General features: G+C 36.4%; 1 protein-coding gene across 1 annotated transcript in view; it reads left to right on the top strand.

Moving 5' to 3' along the window:
- PDZD8 (PDZ domain containing 8) overlaps positions 1-13152 on the top strand; it is a 78136-nt gene that overhangs the window by 21084 nt on the left and 43900 nt on the right. The window contains exon 2 of the mRNA XM_027587901.2: positions 4132-4257. Within this exon, the coding sequence (XP_027443702.1) occupies positions 4132-4257 (126 nt within the window). The remainder of the gene's footprint in view (positions 1-4131; positions 4258-13152) is intronic.

The raw sequence follows: 13152 nt of genomic DNA, 5'->3' as shown, positions 1-13152 counted from the left end.
ATGATCTCCCACATTTCTCTAAGGCTTAGTTCATTTTTCTTTATTCTCTTTTCTCTTTGTTCTTTGGCTTGCATAACGTCTGTTGCTCTGTCTTCAGATTCACTACTTCTTTCCTTCTGCCAGTTCATATTTATGGTTGAGAGCCCTTTTGGTGAATTTATTTCAGTTGTTAGTTTTCAACTCTGGAATTCCCACTTTTTTTTTTAAATATACATAATTCCTATATTTTTATTGATATTCTCTATTTGATGTGACATTGGCATGATACCTCCCTTTACCTCTTTAATCATGCTATTAAAATTTTTCGTGGACCTATTTGTAGTGGCTGTTTTGAATTCTTTTTCTGTTAAATCCAGTACCTGGTCATTCTCACTGGCAGTGTGTGTTGCCTGCTTTCTGCTTTATGGGTCAGAAAGAAATCTGCTGGGGCACGTGGGTGGCTCAGTCGTTAAGCGTCTGCCTTCGGCCCAGGTCATGATCCCAGGGTTCTGGGATCCAGCCCCATATCGGGCTCCCTGCTCAGCGGGGAGTCTGCTTCTCCCTCTCCCACTCCCCCTGCTTGTGTTCCCTCTTGCTATCTCTTTATGTGTCAAATAAATAAATCTTTAAGAAAGAAAGAAAGAGAAAGAAAGAAAGAAAGAAAGAAAGAAAGAAGAGAAGAAAAGAAAAAGAAGAGAGAGAGAAAGAAAGAAAGAAAAAGAAAGAAATCTGCTTTCCTGGTTCTTTGCATGCTTCACAATTTTTGTTGGAAATTATTTTAGATAGTATTGTAGCAACTTTGAGCACTGGTCCCCCCTCCCAGGGTTCATTATTTATTTGTTTTTTAGTGATTGCCTGGGTTATTTTAGTGAAGTCTACCCTCTACCCCCATTGTGCCTATTGTTCTCACCGGTACTCTGGGGCATATATTGTTCTACCATCTAACCCAGTCAAATTGTGGCTTCTTTGAAGGAATAATTTCTGAGGTCTGTGTTTGATACTTGCTCTGACCCCAGGAGAGATCGCCCAGCTGTCTTATTTCCTGTAAACTAGGCAACCTTTATTGTAGGCTGTATCTTCATGAAATCCATGAATCTCCTTCCACTTAGGTTTGAGCTTCTTAGTTCCTTTGGGAAGAGATCAGGAGCTTTTTTTATGGCATGCCTTACCCTTTCCAGCCCCCTTAGCAAAAATTTTGAGTCAGAGTTCTGGAGCTGGGGGTGGGAACAAAGGCAAGCTTCTCTGTGAGTGACACCCCCACTCTAGAAGTTGGGTAAGGGGGGGGAGGGGGTGGCAGCAGCCTGAGGTACTTTAGGCTTGCCTCTCTTGGCATAGAACCATTGCAGCGTGAGCCAGAGCAAAGATGATCAGGGCACTGTGCCCAACATGAAATTTCCATTCCACAAATGGGGGCAGGGTCAAGGAAAGGAGCTCCCATCTCTTGACTACACCTGCCTGGAATTTAGGCTCTGTACAGGCTTCTTAGGCAGAAGGCTGGATGAGAAACACTGCTGTCCTGTTCTTCTCAGGAAGTCTCCCTTTGACTGCGAGCTGGAGGTGAGACCACTTGTGTTCTTGGTTGCAGCAGTCTAGAGTGGAATCTCTTCCTTGCTGAGCTTGTTGGAGGGAGCAGTCTTGGTTTAGGCACCACAGACTCACACCTTTCTTACCAAATTTTTGTAGATTTTCTTGAATAGAAGTTCCTTCATTTGCTGTTTACCCTTAGGGACATTTCAGAGGCTTTACGTGTTTTCTTTGTGTTTTTGTTTTTATTTTAATAATTTCCACCAGTTTTATTGCCGAGGGGGTCAGTGGACCTCTTCATGCTGTCATTTCAGAACTTGATCTTTCTGGGTTGGTTTTAAGGCTTCTGCAGAAGGACGTACAAGTAGCTTATTCAGGGAACTTGAATGAGAAGACAGTGACGTTTTTAAGTTGATAGGTTAACAGAAGAATAGGTTCATGAATTCTGAGGAAGGATAATGTGGTAGGATGGGAAGGTAAAAGGAAGGGGTAGCCTGCTTTATTGTTTAGATTTCTTTATGGGTTTTGGGATACTTTTAAAGCCTTGGACTTAAACGTTTTGAAAACCAAGTGTCCTTAGGGAATGTGAATGTGTGGATTCTGTTTATTAGCTCGGTGAACTAATAGCTTTATCCCACTGTTTAGTGTGTTATTTTTAAATGGAATTCAGTTTTGTGATTTTAGTGTACTTTTGTGGCATAAACATTTTTAGGAAACGCTGCTAGCAGCATTAATAAACCAAGTTAGACTTTATTCCATAGAACATTGAAGTCACATACCTGTGGGAAATGTTTTTATTGAATTTTAAGTTTATATATGACAAGAAAAGTTGATTCATAGAGCAGCTGTGATTTAGCGGGATTGTTAACATTCAAAGTTGGTTGTGTATAGTATAGTGATCTTTGTAATGTTTTATGAGTGACAGTGTTCTACAGGAGCCATAAGACTTGTGTGTTAAAAGGACTCAACTACAATAATGTATTAACATAACAGATTTAGGTCCCAATTTTTTTTCCCTCTAAAAATTTGGTGCCAGTTTGAATCACATGACTTCAAATGCAAATTAAGGAATTGAGGAGGACTCTCTGCCTTCCCCCTAATTCAGAAGCAGGAGAAAAGCACTGAACATGGTTTGTATACCTACTTATCTTTCTCTAAAAAGTTTTTCCTTTGATCCTGTTCATTGGGAAACCGTAAAACAATATTTCTCCCCCTCTATCAGTATCTTTCAGTATAAACTGTAGTGGGCTATTAATATATTCTAAATGTTTATTTCATTTTTAGGGTTGGATTTTTATAAATCAGCTCAACACACACTTGAGTCCTGATTGTTTGCATGAAGGGTACAAACAGTGTGAGACCAGGTCACGTTTGAGATTTCAAGGCATAAATGCACAGCAGTTTAAGTGACTGCAAAATAAGAGTGAAAGCAGTGCATGTGCTCTGCTGTGATCTAGGACTGATCTAGGACCTAAAGCCGATTACGAAAAGCATTTAGGATTTGGCTAGGCTTTGAGAAGTAGGGAGAACATCCAGTTAGTTCAGAAGGCCTGAAGGCGGGAGTGTGCATAGATAGTATCCTCAGAGCACATGAGGTGACTACACTTCCGGTATAGGAAGATTTCTAACAGGGAAAAATGCCAGTGGAAAGATTAATTGTGGTGGACCTTGGATGTGAAACCAAGAACTTTTGACCGTCTCTTTTTGTGTGTGGTTGATGAGAAGCCTTTGAAGCCATCATGTCTGGTGACAGTGTGTAAGGTGAATTGAAAACTGTAGGCCCCCGAGCCCAATTTTCTCTTCATTTTCTTTGTCCTTTGCTTTAATGAAGGAGTATGGATTGTGTTTCAAATTAAAGTTTTTAAAGCCTACAGTTCATAACTCAGCACAAGCTTCTTCATGAAAATCAGAGTATTAAAGAATACGCACATATAGGCCTGAGTTATTCATAGGTAACTGTGAAGTGTTTGGGCTTTGATAAGAGTCAGACTAGCTTGAATTCTGGTTTTGCCACCCACTGTGTAACACTGAACAAATCCTTTAACTTATAAGGCTCACTATTCTCATCTGGAAAGGGAAGCTGGTTCTATCACCCTCTCAGGATTGTGAGCATTACATAAGAGAAAGTTTGGAAAGCTCTTAACACACTGCCTGGCAAATAGTCGACAATTCTGATGAATACCTTTGCCACCATTAATTGTTGTTATTAATCATACTCATGTACTAATTACTATGAATTATATTGTTTCCAGAAGAGTGCATTCTGAATTTTGATCTTGTACTGTAGAAACACTCTTCCCATCTGGTCCAGAAAGAATCACTGTCCTGACCCACCCAAGTTTCAGGGCCTAATGGTGGTCTTTAGATTTTCTTTTTCTTTTTTCTAAGTGTCTTGCCTTGTCAATGAGGGCATGCCAAAAAAAAAAAAAAAAAGGAGGTCTCAGTGCCATAGAGAAGACACCATCTGTTGCCAGTTGTAGGGGAGAATGATAAGCTTTGGATTTTTAGGGCTCATGCAGTATTAGGTTTTTGTTTTACATTGCTTTCCTACAGGTAGGTTTTGTTAATTACTCTTTAAACTGTGGTGTTTATTGTCCAAAAATTTAGACTTATCTTTACTTTTCTCAGGTTTAAGCCGTTTTTTCCATTCCAAACTTCGCAAGGATTTGAAGAAGATGAAGAAGAGCATATCCATATACAGCAATGGGCACTTACGGAAGGCCGCCTTAAAGTTACATTGTTAGAATGTAGCAGGTATGTTCTTTGTTTCATCATTGCTACATTATGGGAAAGAAAGTGCAGTGAAAATATACTTAAGCATGTTTGTGTTTGTTCCCCCTTTGTGTTAATTTATTATGTATGATCTGTAAATCTTTAATCATAAATTTCATAAAACTAGTCCTTTCCAGCTTGCAAAAAATAAAACCATATTTTAAGAAAGCATTCTAATGGAGAGGATCATTTGTCCTTCAGTAATTCCCGGACTTTTTAGATGTTTGATGCTCTGTTGGCATATTTCTAATTTACTAACTCTTGGAGAGCTGTTTATAGTATAACATTTTTGAGACTTATGTGTGATAATTGAAAATACCAATCAGAAATGCTTAGAAAACCCTGTGATTCTTAAAATTTTAGAGCTGAAAGGGATCTCAGAAATAATCTTGCCCAACCTCCTTATTTTACTTTGCCTGCCCTATAGTCTAAACTGTGTTCATATCTTGCTTAAACTACTTACTACACTAACCTCCTTACTTTTCTCCTAATACTGGTTACCGATATATAACCACCAGAATGGCCTTTTTAAAATGCAAATCTTCTTGTCACTTTCCTACTTAAAATTCTTTAATGGCTTCCCCGTTACTAGAATATAGACCCAAATCCTTGCTATGGTCTACATGCCCCTCTTGCCTCTCTGGCTTCTTTCTCCTCTCAGCCCCTCACTCAGAGTGCCTCAGCCACATAGGCTTTCCTAAAGGAAGATGTTGGTAAACTTTCTCTCTCAAGGGCTAGATAGTAAATATTTTAGGCTTTACGATTCTCATGGTCTCTGTTGCTCGGCCATTATAGTATGAAAGCAGTCATAGACAGTACATGGTATGGCTGTGTACCCATAAAACTCTACATATGAATTTCATAATTTTCGTGTGTCGTGAAATATTCTTTTAATTTTTTTCAATCATTTAAAAATGTGAAAACCTATGGTACTTTATAGGCTACACAAAAACAAGCAGGGGGCTGGATTTGGCCCATGGACCGTAGTTCACTATTCCCTGCCTTAGATATTTTACCATACTAAGCTTCTTATGTTGATTCCCCACCGTTTTCCAGGCTGAAGGTCCTACCCCATTTTCTTCTTCTTGAAACCAAACTTCCTAGATCGACTTCAACACCTGCCTCTTTAATGTGTCTCCTGATCATTTCAAGTACAAGTATACTGCCCTTATGCTACATTTCTATGACACTTGTTTGTACCACTTATTTGGTACTTATCACTTTTATTTTTATTTCCAGCCCATAATAAAAACAAGTGCGTGAGTACACAGTTATATTTTGTACCTAATATATTTGTGTCCTTGCTAATAGGTTAATTTTAAGTATACTAAGAATGTGCTAAACATTTTTTTTGTTTTGTGTTGGAATAATTCAGTATTGTACATCATTATGTCAGAAAGACTGTTTGAAAAGGAATTCTCTTATCAAAGACTAAATATGCTGTAGATTTTGTAAAAGGGACTGTAGTGTACAGTTAAATGACACAGTAAAAACACAGCTCTACACAAGTCTGAATTTGAATTGGCTAAGCTAATATGGTATGTAAGCATGAGTATTAAATATCTAATTATAATTTGGGTTTGTCACATTAACATTAGGAAGGACATTTTTCAAGTGATTTGTGTCTAAGGAAATTTTGACCAGATGTTTTTTTTTCTTTCAGTGAATTTTCTTGTAGATTCACATTTCTTGTAGATTCACAATCATACCATTGGATTATCTTTTCCAGAATAGTCATAGCAACTTTTAAACATTAGAAGGGCAATTTTGGACAGAATTTCTTAACTCTCCTGTATTTACCTACTCATCTACCCTTCCCCAAACCTGCAAAGATAGCCTTGAAGATTTATTATTCACTTATTCAACATACATTTATTTACTGTGATGTAGATGATGTGTAATAAAGAGATAATGTGCTAGGAATTTTTATTTTTTTTTTAAGATTTTATTTATTCATTTGAGATAGACAGAGCACAAGCAGGGGGAGAGGTAGAGGCAGAGGGAGAGGGAGAAGCACACTCCTCGCTGAGCTGGGAGCCCGACATGGGCCTCTATCCCAGGACCTGGAGATCATGACCTGAGCTGAAGGCAGGCGCTTAACCATCTGAGCCACCCAGGTGCCCCCCCCTTTTTTTTAGATTTTATTTATTCTTTTAAGAGTGTGCCAGGAATTTTTAAAAAACTAGTTCTTTTGCCTTAATGTTGCTGGTGGGGTTATAGATTGATTATATCTTGGGAGGAAGCGCATTATTTAAAGCGTTTTCCAGTCACTATCTTTATAAACCCCACCATGTAAAGTTAGCTAGTATTGTGGTCCTGCGTTATTTTCACACAGCTTAAGGATTACTTAAAATTGTTTATGAAGGAAAGAATAAATTACTGTTTTCTACTCATCCCTGCCTTTTTGTCTTCAAATTGAATTCTAACATTCATTCTCATTAAAATCTTACATTGTTTTTCTTCTAAACTTTTTTCTTAGTATAAAAAGTAGAATTTTCAGGTCAGATAGATTCCAACTTTGTAGGATATAAACTAAAGAGGACATATTATTGTAATCTAAGCATTTATATTTTAGTAATTTTTCCTGCTCCTGAATGTAAACTCATTTTGTGTGATATATTATAAACTCTAAAGCAGAAAGAAAGTGACACTGTAAAGAAAGTGGAAGAAAAAATAAGTGCCCTTTTTTTGGAGGGAGGACCAAAAAAAAATGCTTATTTCAATTTTTGAAACTTAATGGTTTAAGACCCTTGAGATATTTTTTACCATGACTACTTCATTTAATGATACGAAAAGGTTTGAGGCAAATAGAATAAAATTATTGAATGATCAAATTTTTAAGAGAACATAAACATTTTTTTAAAGATTTATTTATTTTAGAGAGAGGGAGAGCACATGCTTGGGGGAGGGACAGAGGGAGAGAATCTTCAAGTGGACTCCCAGCGAGCACAGAGCTTGATCCCATGACCCATGAGATCATGACCTGACACTCAACCCACTGAGCCACCTAGGTGCCTCAAGAACATAAACATTTAAAATTAAAACATGTCTGTGGACCATTTGTATGAGGATAAAGTTGTTTTGAATTAGCATGCTGTCATGAGTTAAAGTTTCCTGAGTTTTTAGCTTTTAGACATGCATATTCACATTTCTCTTGCTTGAAGGAGACTTACATGTTCAAGTTGTTATAATGTCATATGTATCATTTACTATTGTTAATAGTTTTAGGTTAACATTCTTATGATGCTTATTTCGTAGGCTTTTAGAACTTGACCTTGAATCTGGTAAAAATAATAGAACTTCAGTAATTTTTTCCCGAGTCCGTAACCTAGAACATCAAACTCATCCCCAGACAACCATAGTTCTCTATGAGGATCTCTTTTTCTTTCTTAAACTTTTTAATTTGAAGTAATGGCTGTGTTGTGAGGACGTTTTTTAAACTTTATTTTGATGTAGTTTCACACTTACAGAGGGAAATGCATTTTTAAATGCATTTTGCCAATGAGGAAACAAATCAGAAGTATCCATAGAAAACAAACTTTACTGAAAATGTTGGAGTTGTGGAAATAATACTGGCATTTGAGGTAGAAAGTGCTGTGTTCATATCTTAGCCATGTGCTCTTATTGCTGTATGTCCTTAGACAAGTTGCACATCTCTAGAATGGGCAAGGATGCTTGCTGCCTTGCTGTACCTATTTAGAGATAGGTACATAACCCGCAGTGCCTACTGCATAGCAAGCCTTCGATAGATGTAGCCTTTAATTTATTTTTAAGATTTTTATTTACTAATTTGAGAAAGATTGTGCAAGTGACGGGGGGAACAGGGTTAGGAACAGAGGGAGAGGGACAGGCAGACTCCATGCTGAGCGAGGAGCCCAGTGTGGGGCTCTGTCCCACAACCCTGAGGTCATGACCTGAGCTGAAATCAAGAGTCAGATGCTCAACAGACTGAGCCACCCAGGCACCCTAGTAGTCTCTATTATTATGCCTTAATAATAATCATAGTATTTATCAAGAAGAAAACAAATCTTTAAACAAAAGTATATTTTTCTTTGTGTATTTGGTTGTGAAAGCTGGAATTTTTTTAAGATTTTATTTATTTGAGAGAGAGAGAGCATGAGTTGGCAGAGGGAGAGGGAGAAGCAGACTCCCCGCTGAGCAGGGAGCCCCATGCAGGGCTCTATCCCAGGACCCTGAGATCAAGACCCGAGCTGAAGGCAGACACTTAACTGACTGAGCCACCCAGGTGCCCCCTGGAATTCGAATTTTATTACTTAAAAGGGTCTCATGGTATAAAGGGAAGTTATTTTCTAATTATCTGAAATATAGTTTTGAATTTCCCGATTAAAATCTTGGGGGCAGAAACAACCTCACTTGTAAAAATTGGTTCTAACACTTTGTATTTGTCAAATTTTTTTAAAAACAGATATTCTGAATTTTTTTTGCATTGACTATAGCTGTTTTTTTTTAACCTTAGATGAGCTCAATTGCTGTATTCATAGCACTGCTATTAGACTAAATTAAACATTCGTGTTGCAATCATATTAAGATTATTTTTAGATTTACAATTTATCTCGTAAATTTCATTCCATCTTAAAGGATTTGAGGTATTTTGCAGAGAAACTATATGCCCATGTGCAGTTAAATAGAAGATAAGTTATATAAAAAATAACCATATAGAGAAGAAAAGATCAATTTTCTGCAGCAAAGGAAACTTGATGAATTACTTAGCTCTTATTTTCTGGTATACTGTACATGTTCTTCAGGGGAAAAGAAATTCTGGCACCAAATTCTAGATGGGATTTGTCGTATACATCTTTATGTTAAAAGACATTGATATAATAGATATATTTTCTTTTCTTTGGCTTATTTTATCAGCCAGTTACATTTTAAACAAACTAAGATTGTAGTTGGTGAATGCAAAGCCTATGAAATTTTGTTGTGTGAGAATTCTGTACTCTAAAGCAGTATATTTAGGATAGCCTGTCCTAATTATAGATAGGAAATTCTAATTAAGGTCAGTTCTTCACTGAGTCATACTGTTCTAAAGTCTGTATTTTGTCAGTAGCTTCTAAAGTGTTTTGTTTTACTGGGTCCCAAAAATACATCATTTAAAAATTTTTTCAAATGTTAACACGAAGACAGAAAACCACAGCAGTTGACATTCTACTCTATTATCAGGAGTCTTCCCTTATTCTCCAGTTATCTATTATCAGCATGGATGCATGGATTCCTATTTTTTCCTTTTACTATCCTTAATTATTTTGGTGCCTAAGTTGTCCCATATTCGGCCTCTAGGAGCCTGTTCAAACTGGCTCCTGTATGCTGCATCTGACATAAACTTGTTTTTTTTGATTTTTTTTTTTAAAGGTCTTTATCACTTTGTGATATAACAGCTGTTGTAGGTTCATTTTGTATCTTCTCTGTCACAGTCCTAGAATCCGCTATTTTTCCAAAGAACCTTGGTTCCTTTTAGTAGAAAATAATACTACAAATCAAGATCTGGGTGTTGGATATAGTCATTGCTACTCGTATATAATCAAAGGCCCCATTAGTGGACAGTTAACAAATACATACATGTATAGACACTTATAGGTATATAATATATACAACACATACATAATTTAGAAATCGTGAATTGACCCAATATATCCAATTCCAGTTCATTCTCATAGGGTTGTTCTGTGCCTTGGTTTTTGCTCCTTTCATATTTTTGTCCCTTGAACCCTGGCTCCCAGTAACATCAGCAATTTACTCATTTGCTTTATCCCGTAATACATCTCAGATAGTTTCAGAATTGCTTTGTCTGTATAAGTAGAGAAAACATACTTACGAAAAGAAATTCAGGATTTATAAGTCAATCAGAGAAAGACATGTATCATATGACCTCACTGATATGAGGAATTCTTAATCTCAGGAAACGGAGGGTTGCTGGAGCAGGGGTGGGGTGGGAGGGATGGGGTCGCTGGGTGATAGACATTGGGGAGGGTATGTGCTATGGTGAGCGCTGTGAATTGTACAAGACTGTTGAATCACAGACCTGTACCTCTGAAACAAATAATGCAATATGTGTTAAGAAAAAAAAAAGATAGGAGGGGAAGAATGAAGGGGAGTAAATCGGAGGGGGAGACGAACCATGAGAGATGATGAACTCTGAAAAACAAACTGAGGGTTCTAGAGGGGAAGGGGGTGGGGGGATGGGTTAGCCTGGTGATGGGTATTAAAGAGGGCACGTTCTGCATGGAGCACTGGGTGTTATGCACAGACAATGAATCATGGAACACTATATCAAAAACTAATGATGTAATGTATGGTGATTAACATAATGAAAAATTAAAAAAAAATTCAGGATTTATTTGCATTTCTCCCCCACTCTACCCAAGATTAAGGGCATATGGTCAAGTACTATATTCATGAATTAGATTAATTTTCCCCCTTCAGTGTGTTATGATATGCATTTGAAATATAGCTGGCTTTATTCTTTTCTGTTTGCTTTCAGTTTCAGTTTCCCTCCCTCCCATCCCTGCCTTTCCATCCTTATTGATTCATATTTTAATATGTGGGGCATTAACATACTTCCAAAACCCAGAACTATACAAAAACATATACAGACAGTCCTTACTCCACATGGAACTATGTTAACCAAAACCCTGCATATCAGAACAGTGCAAAGCAGGGACAGAGTTCTATGTAGTAACTCAAAGTAAGGACTGCCTGTACGGTCATTCAGATCTTCTGTCTCTTTACTGATTTTTTTAGTCTAGTTCTGTCAATTACTGAATAAAAGTGTGTATAAATCTTCAAGGCATGACTATGAGTTTATCTCTTTTTTGTAGTTTTGTTATTAGGTGCATATTTCTTCTTGACATATTGACCCTTTTACCATTATGAAGGGTCCTTTTTTGTCTCATAATGTTTCTCGTCTTAATATTTATTTTGTCTAAATTGATAAAGATGCTACAGTTTTCTTACGTTGATTGTACTGTTTCTGTGTTGTTGTTTTTTTACAGTTTTTTACTTTCAGTCTTTCTGTGTTTTTATATTTAAATATAAACGGTTCTTTTATGTGTAGTCTAACAGTCTCTGCCTTTTCATTAGACTCTTTAGTTCATTCACATTTAATGTAATGGTTAAGTTATATTTAGGTCTGTCATTTTGCCATTTATTTTTTGTCTCATCTGTTTGGCTCGGTTTGGTTTTTGCTCCTCTGTCCCTTCTTTCTGTTCTTCCTGTTTTGTCAATCAAATATTTTTACAATTTAGACTTGACGCAGACCTTCAATTTGTAAAAAGCACAGTATCTCTGAAGCACAATAAAGTGAAGCACAATAAAAGGAAATATGCCTATATTTCCTTTGAAATATTGAAGGTGGCTTCAAGATGACATTTTGATAGAAGGAATTAATCCTTTAATGGCACTATGTCCATGTTATATAGCAAAATGTTTAGTTCTTCTGTAGAGAAGCCTGCTAACAGGATGGATTTTGAAATTCATTTACAAGACAAGCTGTTTTAGAAGTTAAAACCAGAAAATAATTTCTACCTTGCATTGGTTTGTGAATCCTTCATTTAGGTTATACTATTGTTTGATTCTATTCACTTGGTTATTTTTTATTCTAGTGGTAACTTTTTTTTCTCTGAGTAGTTGATAAATGGGTGTTGTTATATTATCTGTATTTACTTTAATGTTTGATATTTTATCTTTTTTAAAAAGGGAAAAAAACCTAGCTAAATTTGAAGATATTTGGGAGCATGACCCTGCAAATACTTACATTGTTATTAATAGCATTTATTACCTGCAGTATATAACATATAATAGGCACTTTGCATTCATTATTTCTAGCTCTCAGAATCTCTTTACAAAGTTAGCATTATTACATCTATTTTATAGATGATGAATTGAGATCTATAGGTTACTTGCCCAACACGTCCTATCTAGAATTTGAATCTCGGTTTGTCTGACTCCAAAATCCCTCATTCTCTTATCTTTATATCCTTTAAAAAAAATCTTATCAAGGAAAAATCTGGTCCAAAAATTTTTCATTTTATGTTAGAAATATACAAATTTTGGAAATTTTTTACCTGTTTGAGGGCAAGTCATTATTTTTAAAATGTTACCTTTTCAGGAAAATCTTGGGACAGATCTTGTGTACTAATAATGAAGTATCATTTAGATGAAGGCTGAAGTCTTTCCTTCATGAAAGGAGAGCTCAGAGGAAATTAGCTCAAATATGAGACATTTAAATTTGTGTGAATGATGTTGAAAAATGGGAGGAATTACTTGGAATTGTTGCTGAATATTATTCCTTCAGGTCTTTAAAGCTATGTACATCTATAACTATAAAGGTCTATAACTCTGAATTTGATATAACCCCACCATAATGAAGCAGCAGAAAAAGAACTCAAGGAACCGATCCCAGTTACAGTTGCAACCAAAAATAATGAGATACCTAGGAATAAACCTAACCAAAGAGGTAAAAGATCTGTACTCTGAAAACTATAAAACACTTATGAAAGAAATTGAAGAAGACACAAAGAAATGGGAAAACATTCCATGCTGATGGATTGGATGGATTTAACCAAACATGGTTAAAATATCTGCACTACCCAAAGCAATCTATGCATTTAATGCAATCCCTATCAAAATACCACCAGCATTTTTCACAGATCTAGAACAAACAATCCTAAAATTTGTTTGGAAACACAAAAGACCCTGAATAGCCAAAGCAGTCCTGAAAAAGAAAAGCAAAGATGGAGGCATCACAATTCTGAACTTCAGGCTAGCTATATTACAAAGCTGTAGTCATCAAGCAGTATGGTACTAGCAAAAAACAGATGCGCAGATCAGTGGAACAGAATAGAAAACCCAGAAATGAAC

Source organism: Zalophus californianus, chromosome 15 (genome assembly GCF_009762305.2).
Source record: "Zalophus californianus isolate mZalCal1 chromosome 15, mZalCal1.pri.v2, whole genome shotgun sequence".
Taxonomy (NCBI): Eukaryota; Metazoa; Chordata; class Mammalia; order Carnivora; family Otariidae; genus Zalophus; species Zalophus californianus.
Note: the sequence above shows the minus strand (reverse complement) of the source record. Positions and strands in the feature narration are given on the sequence as shown.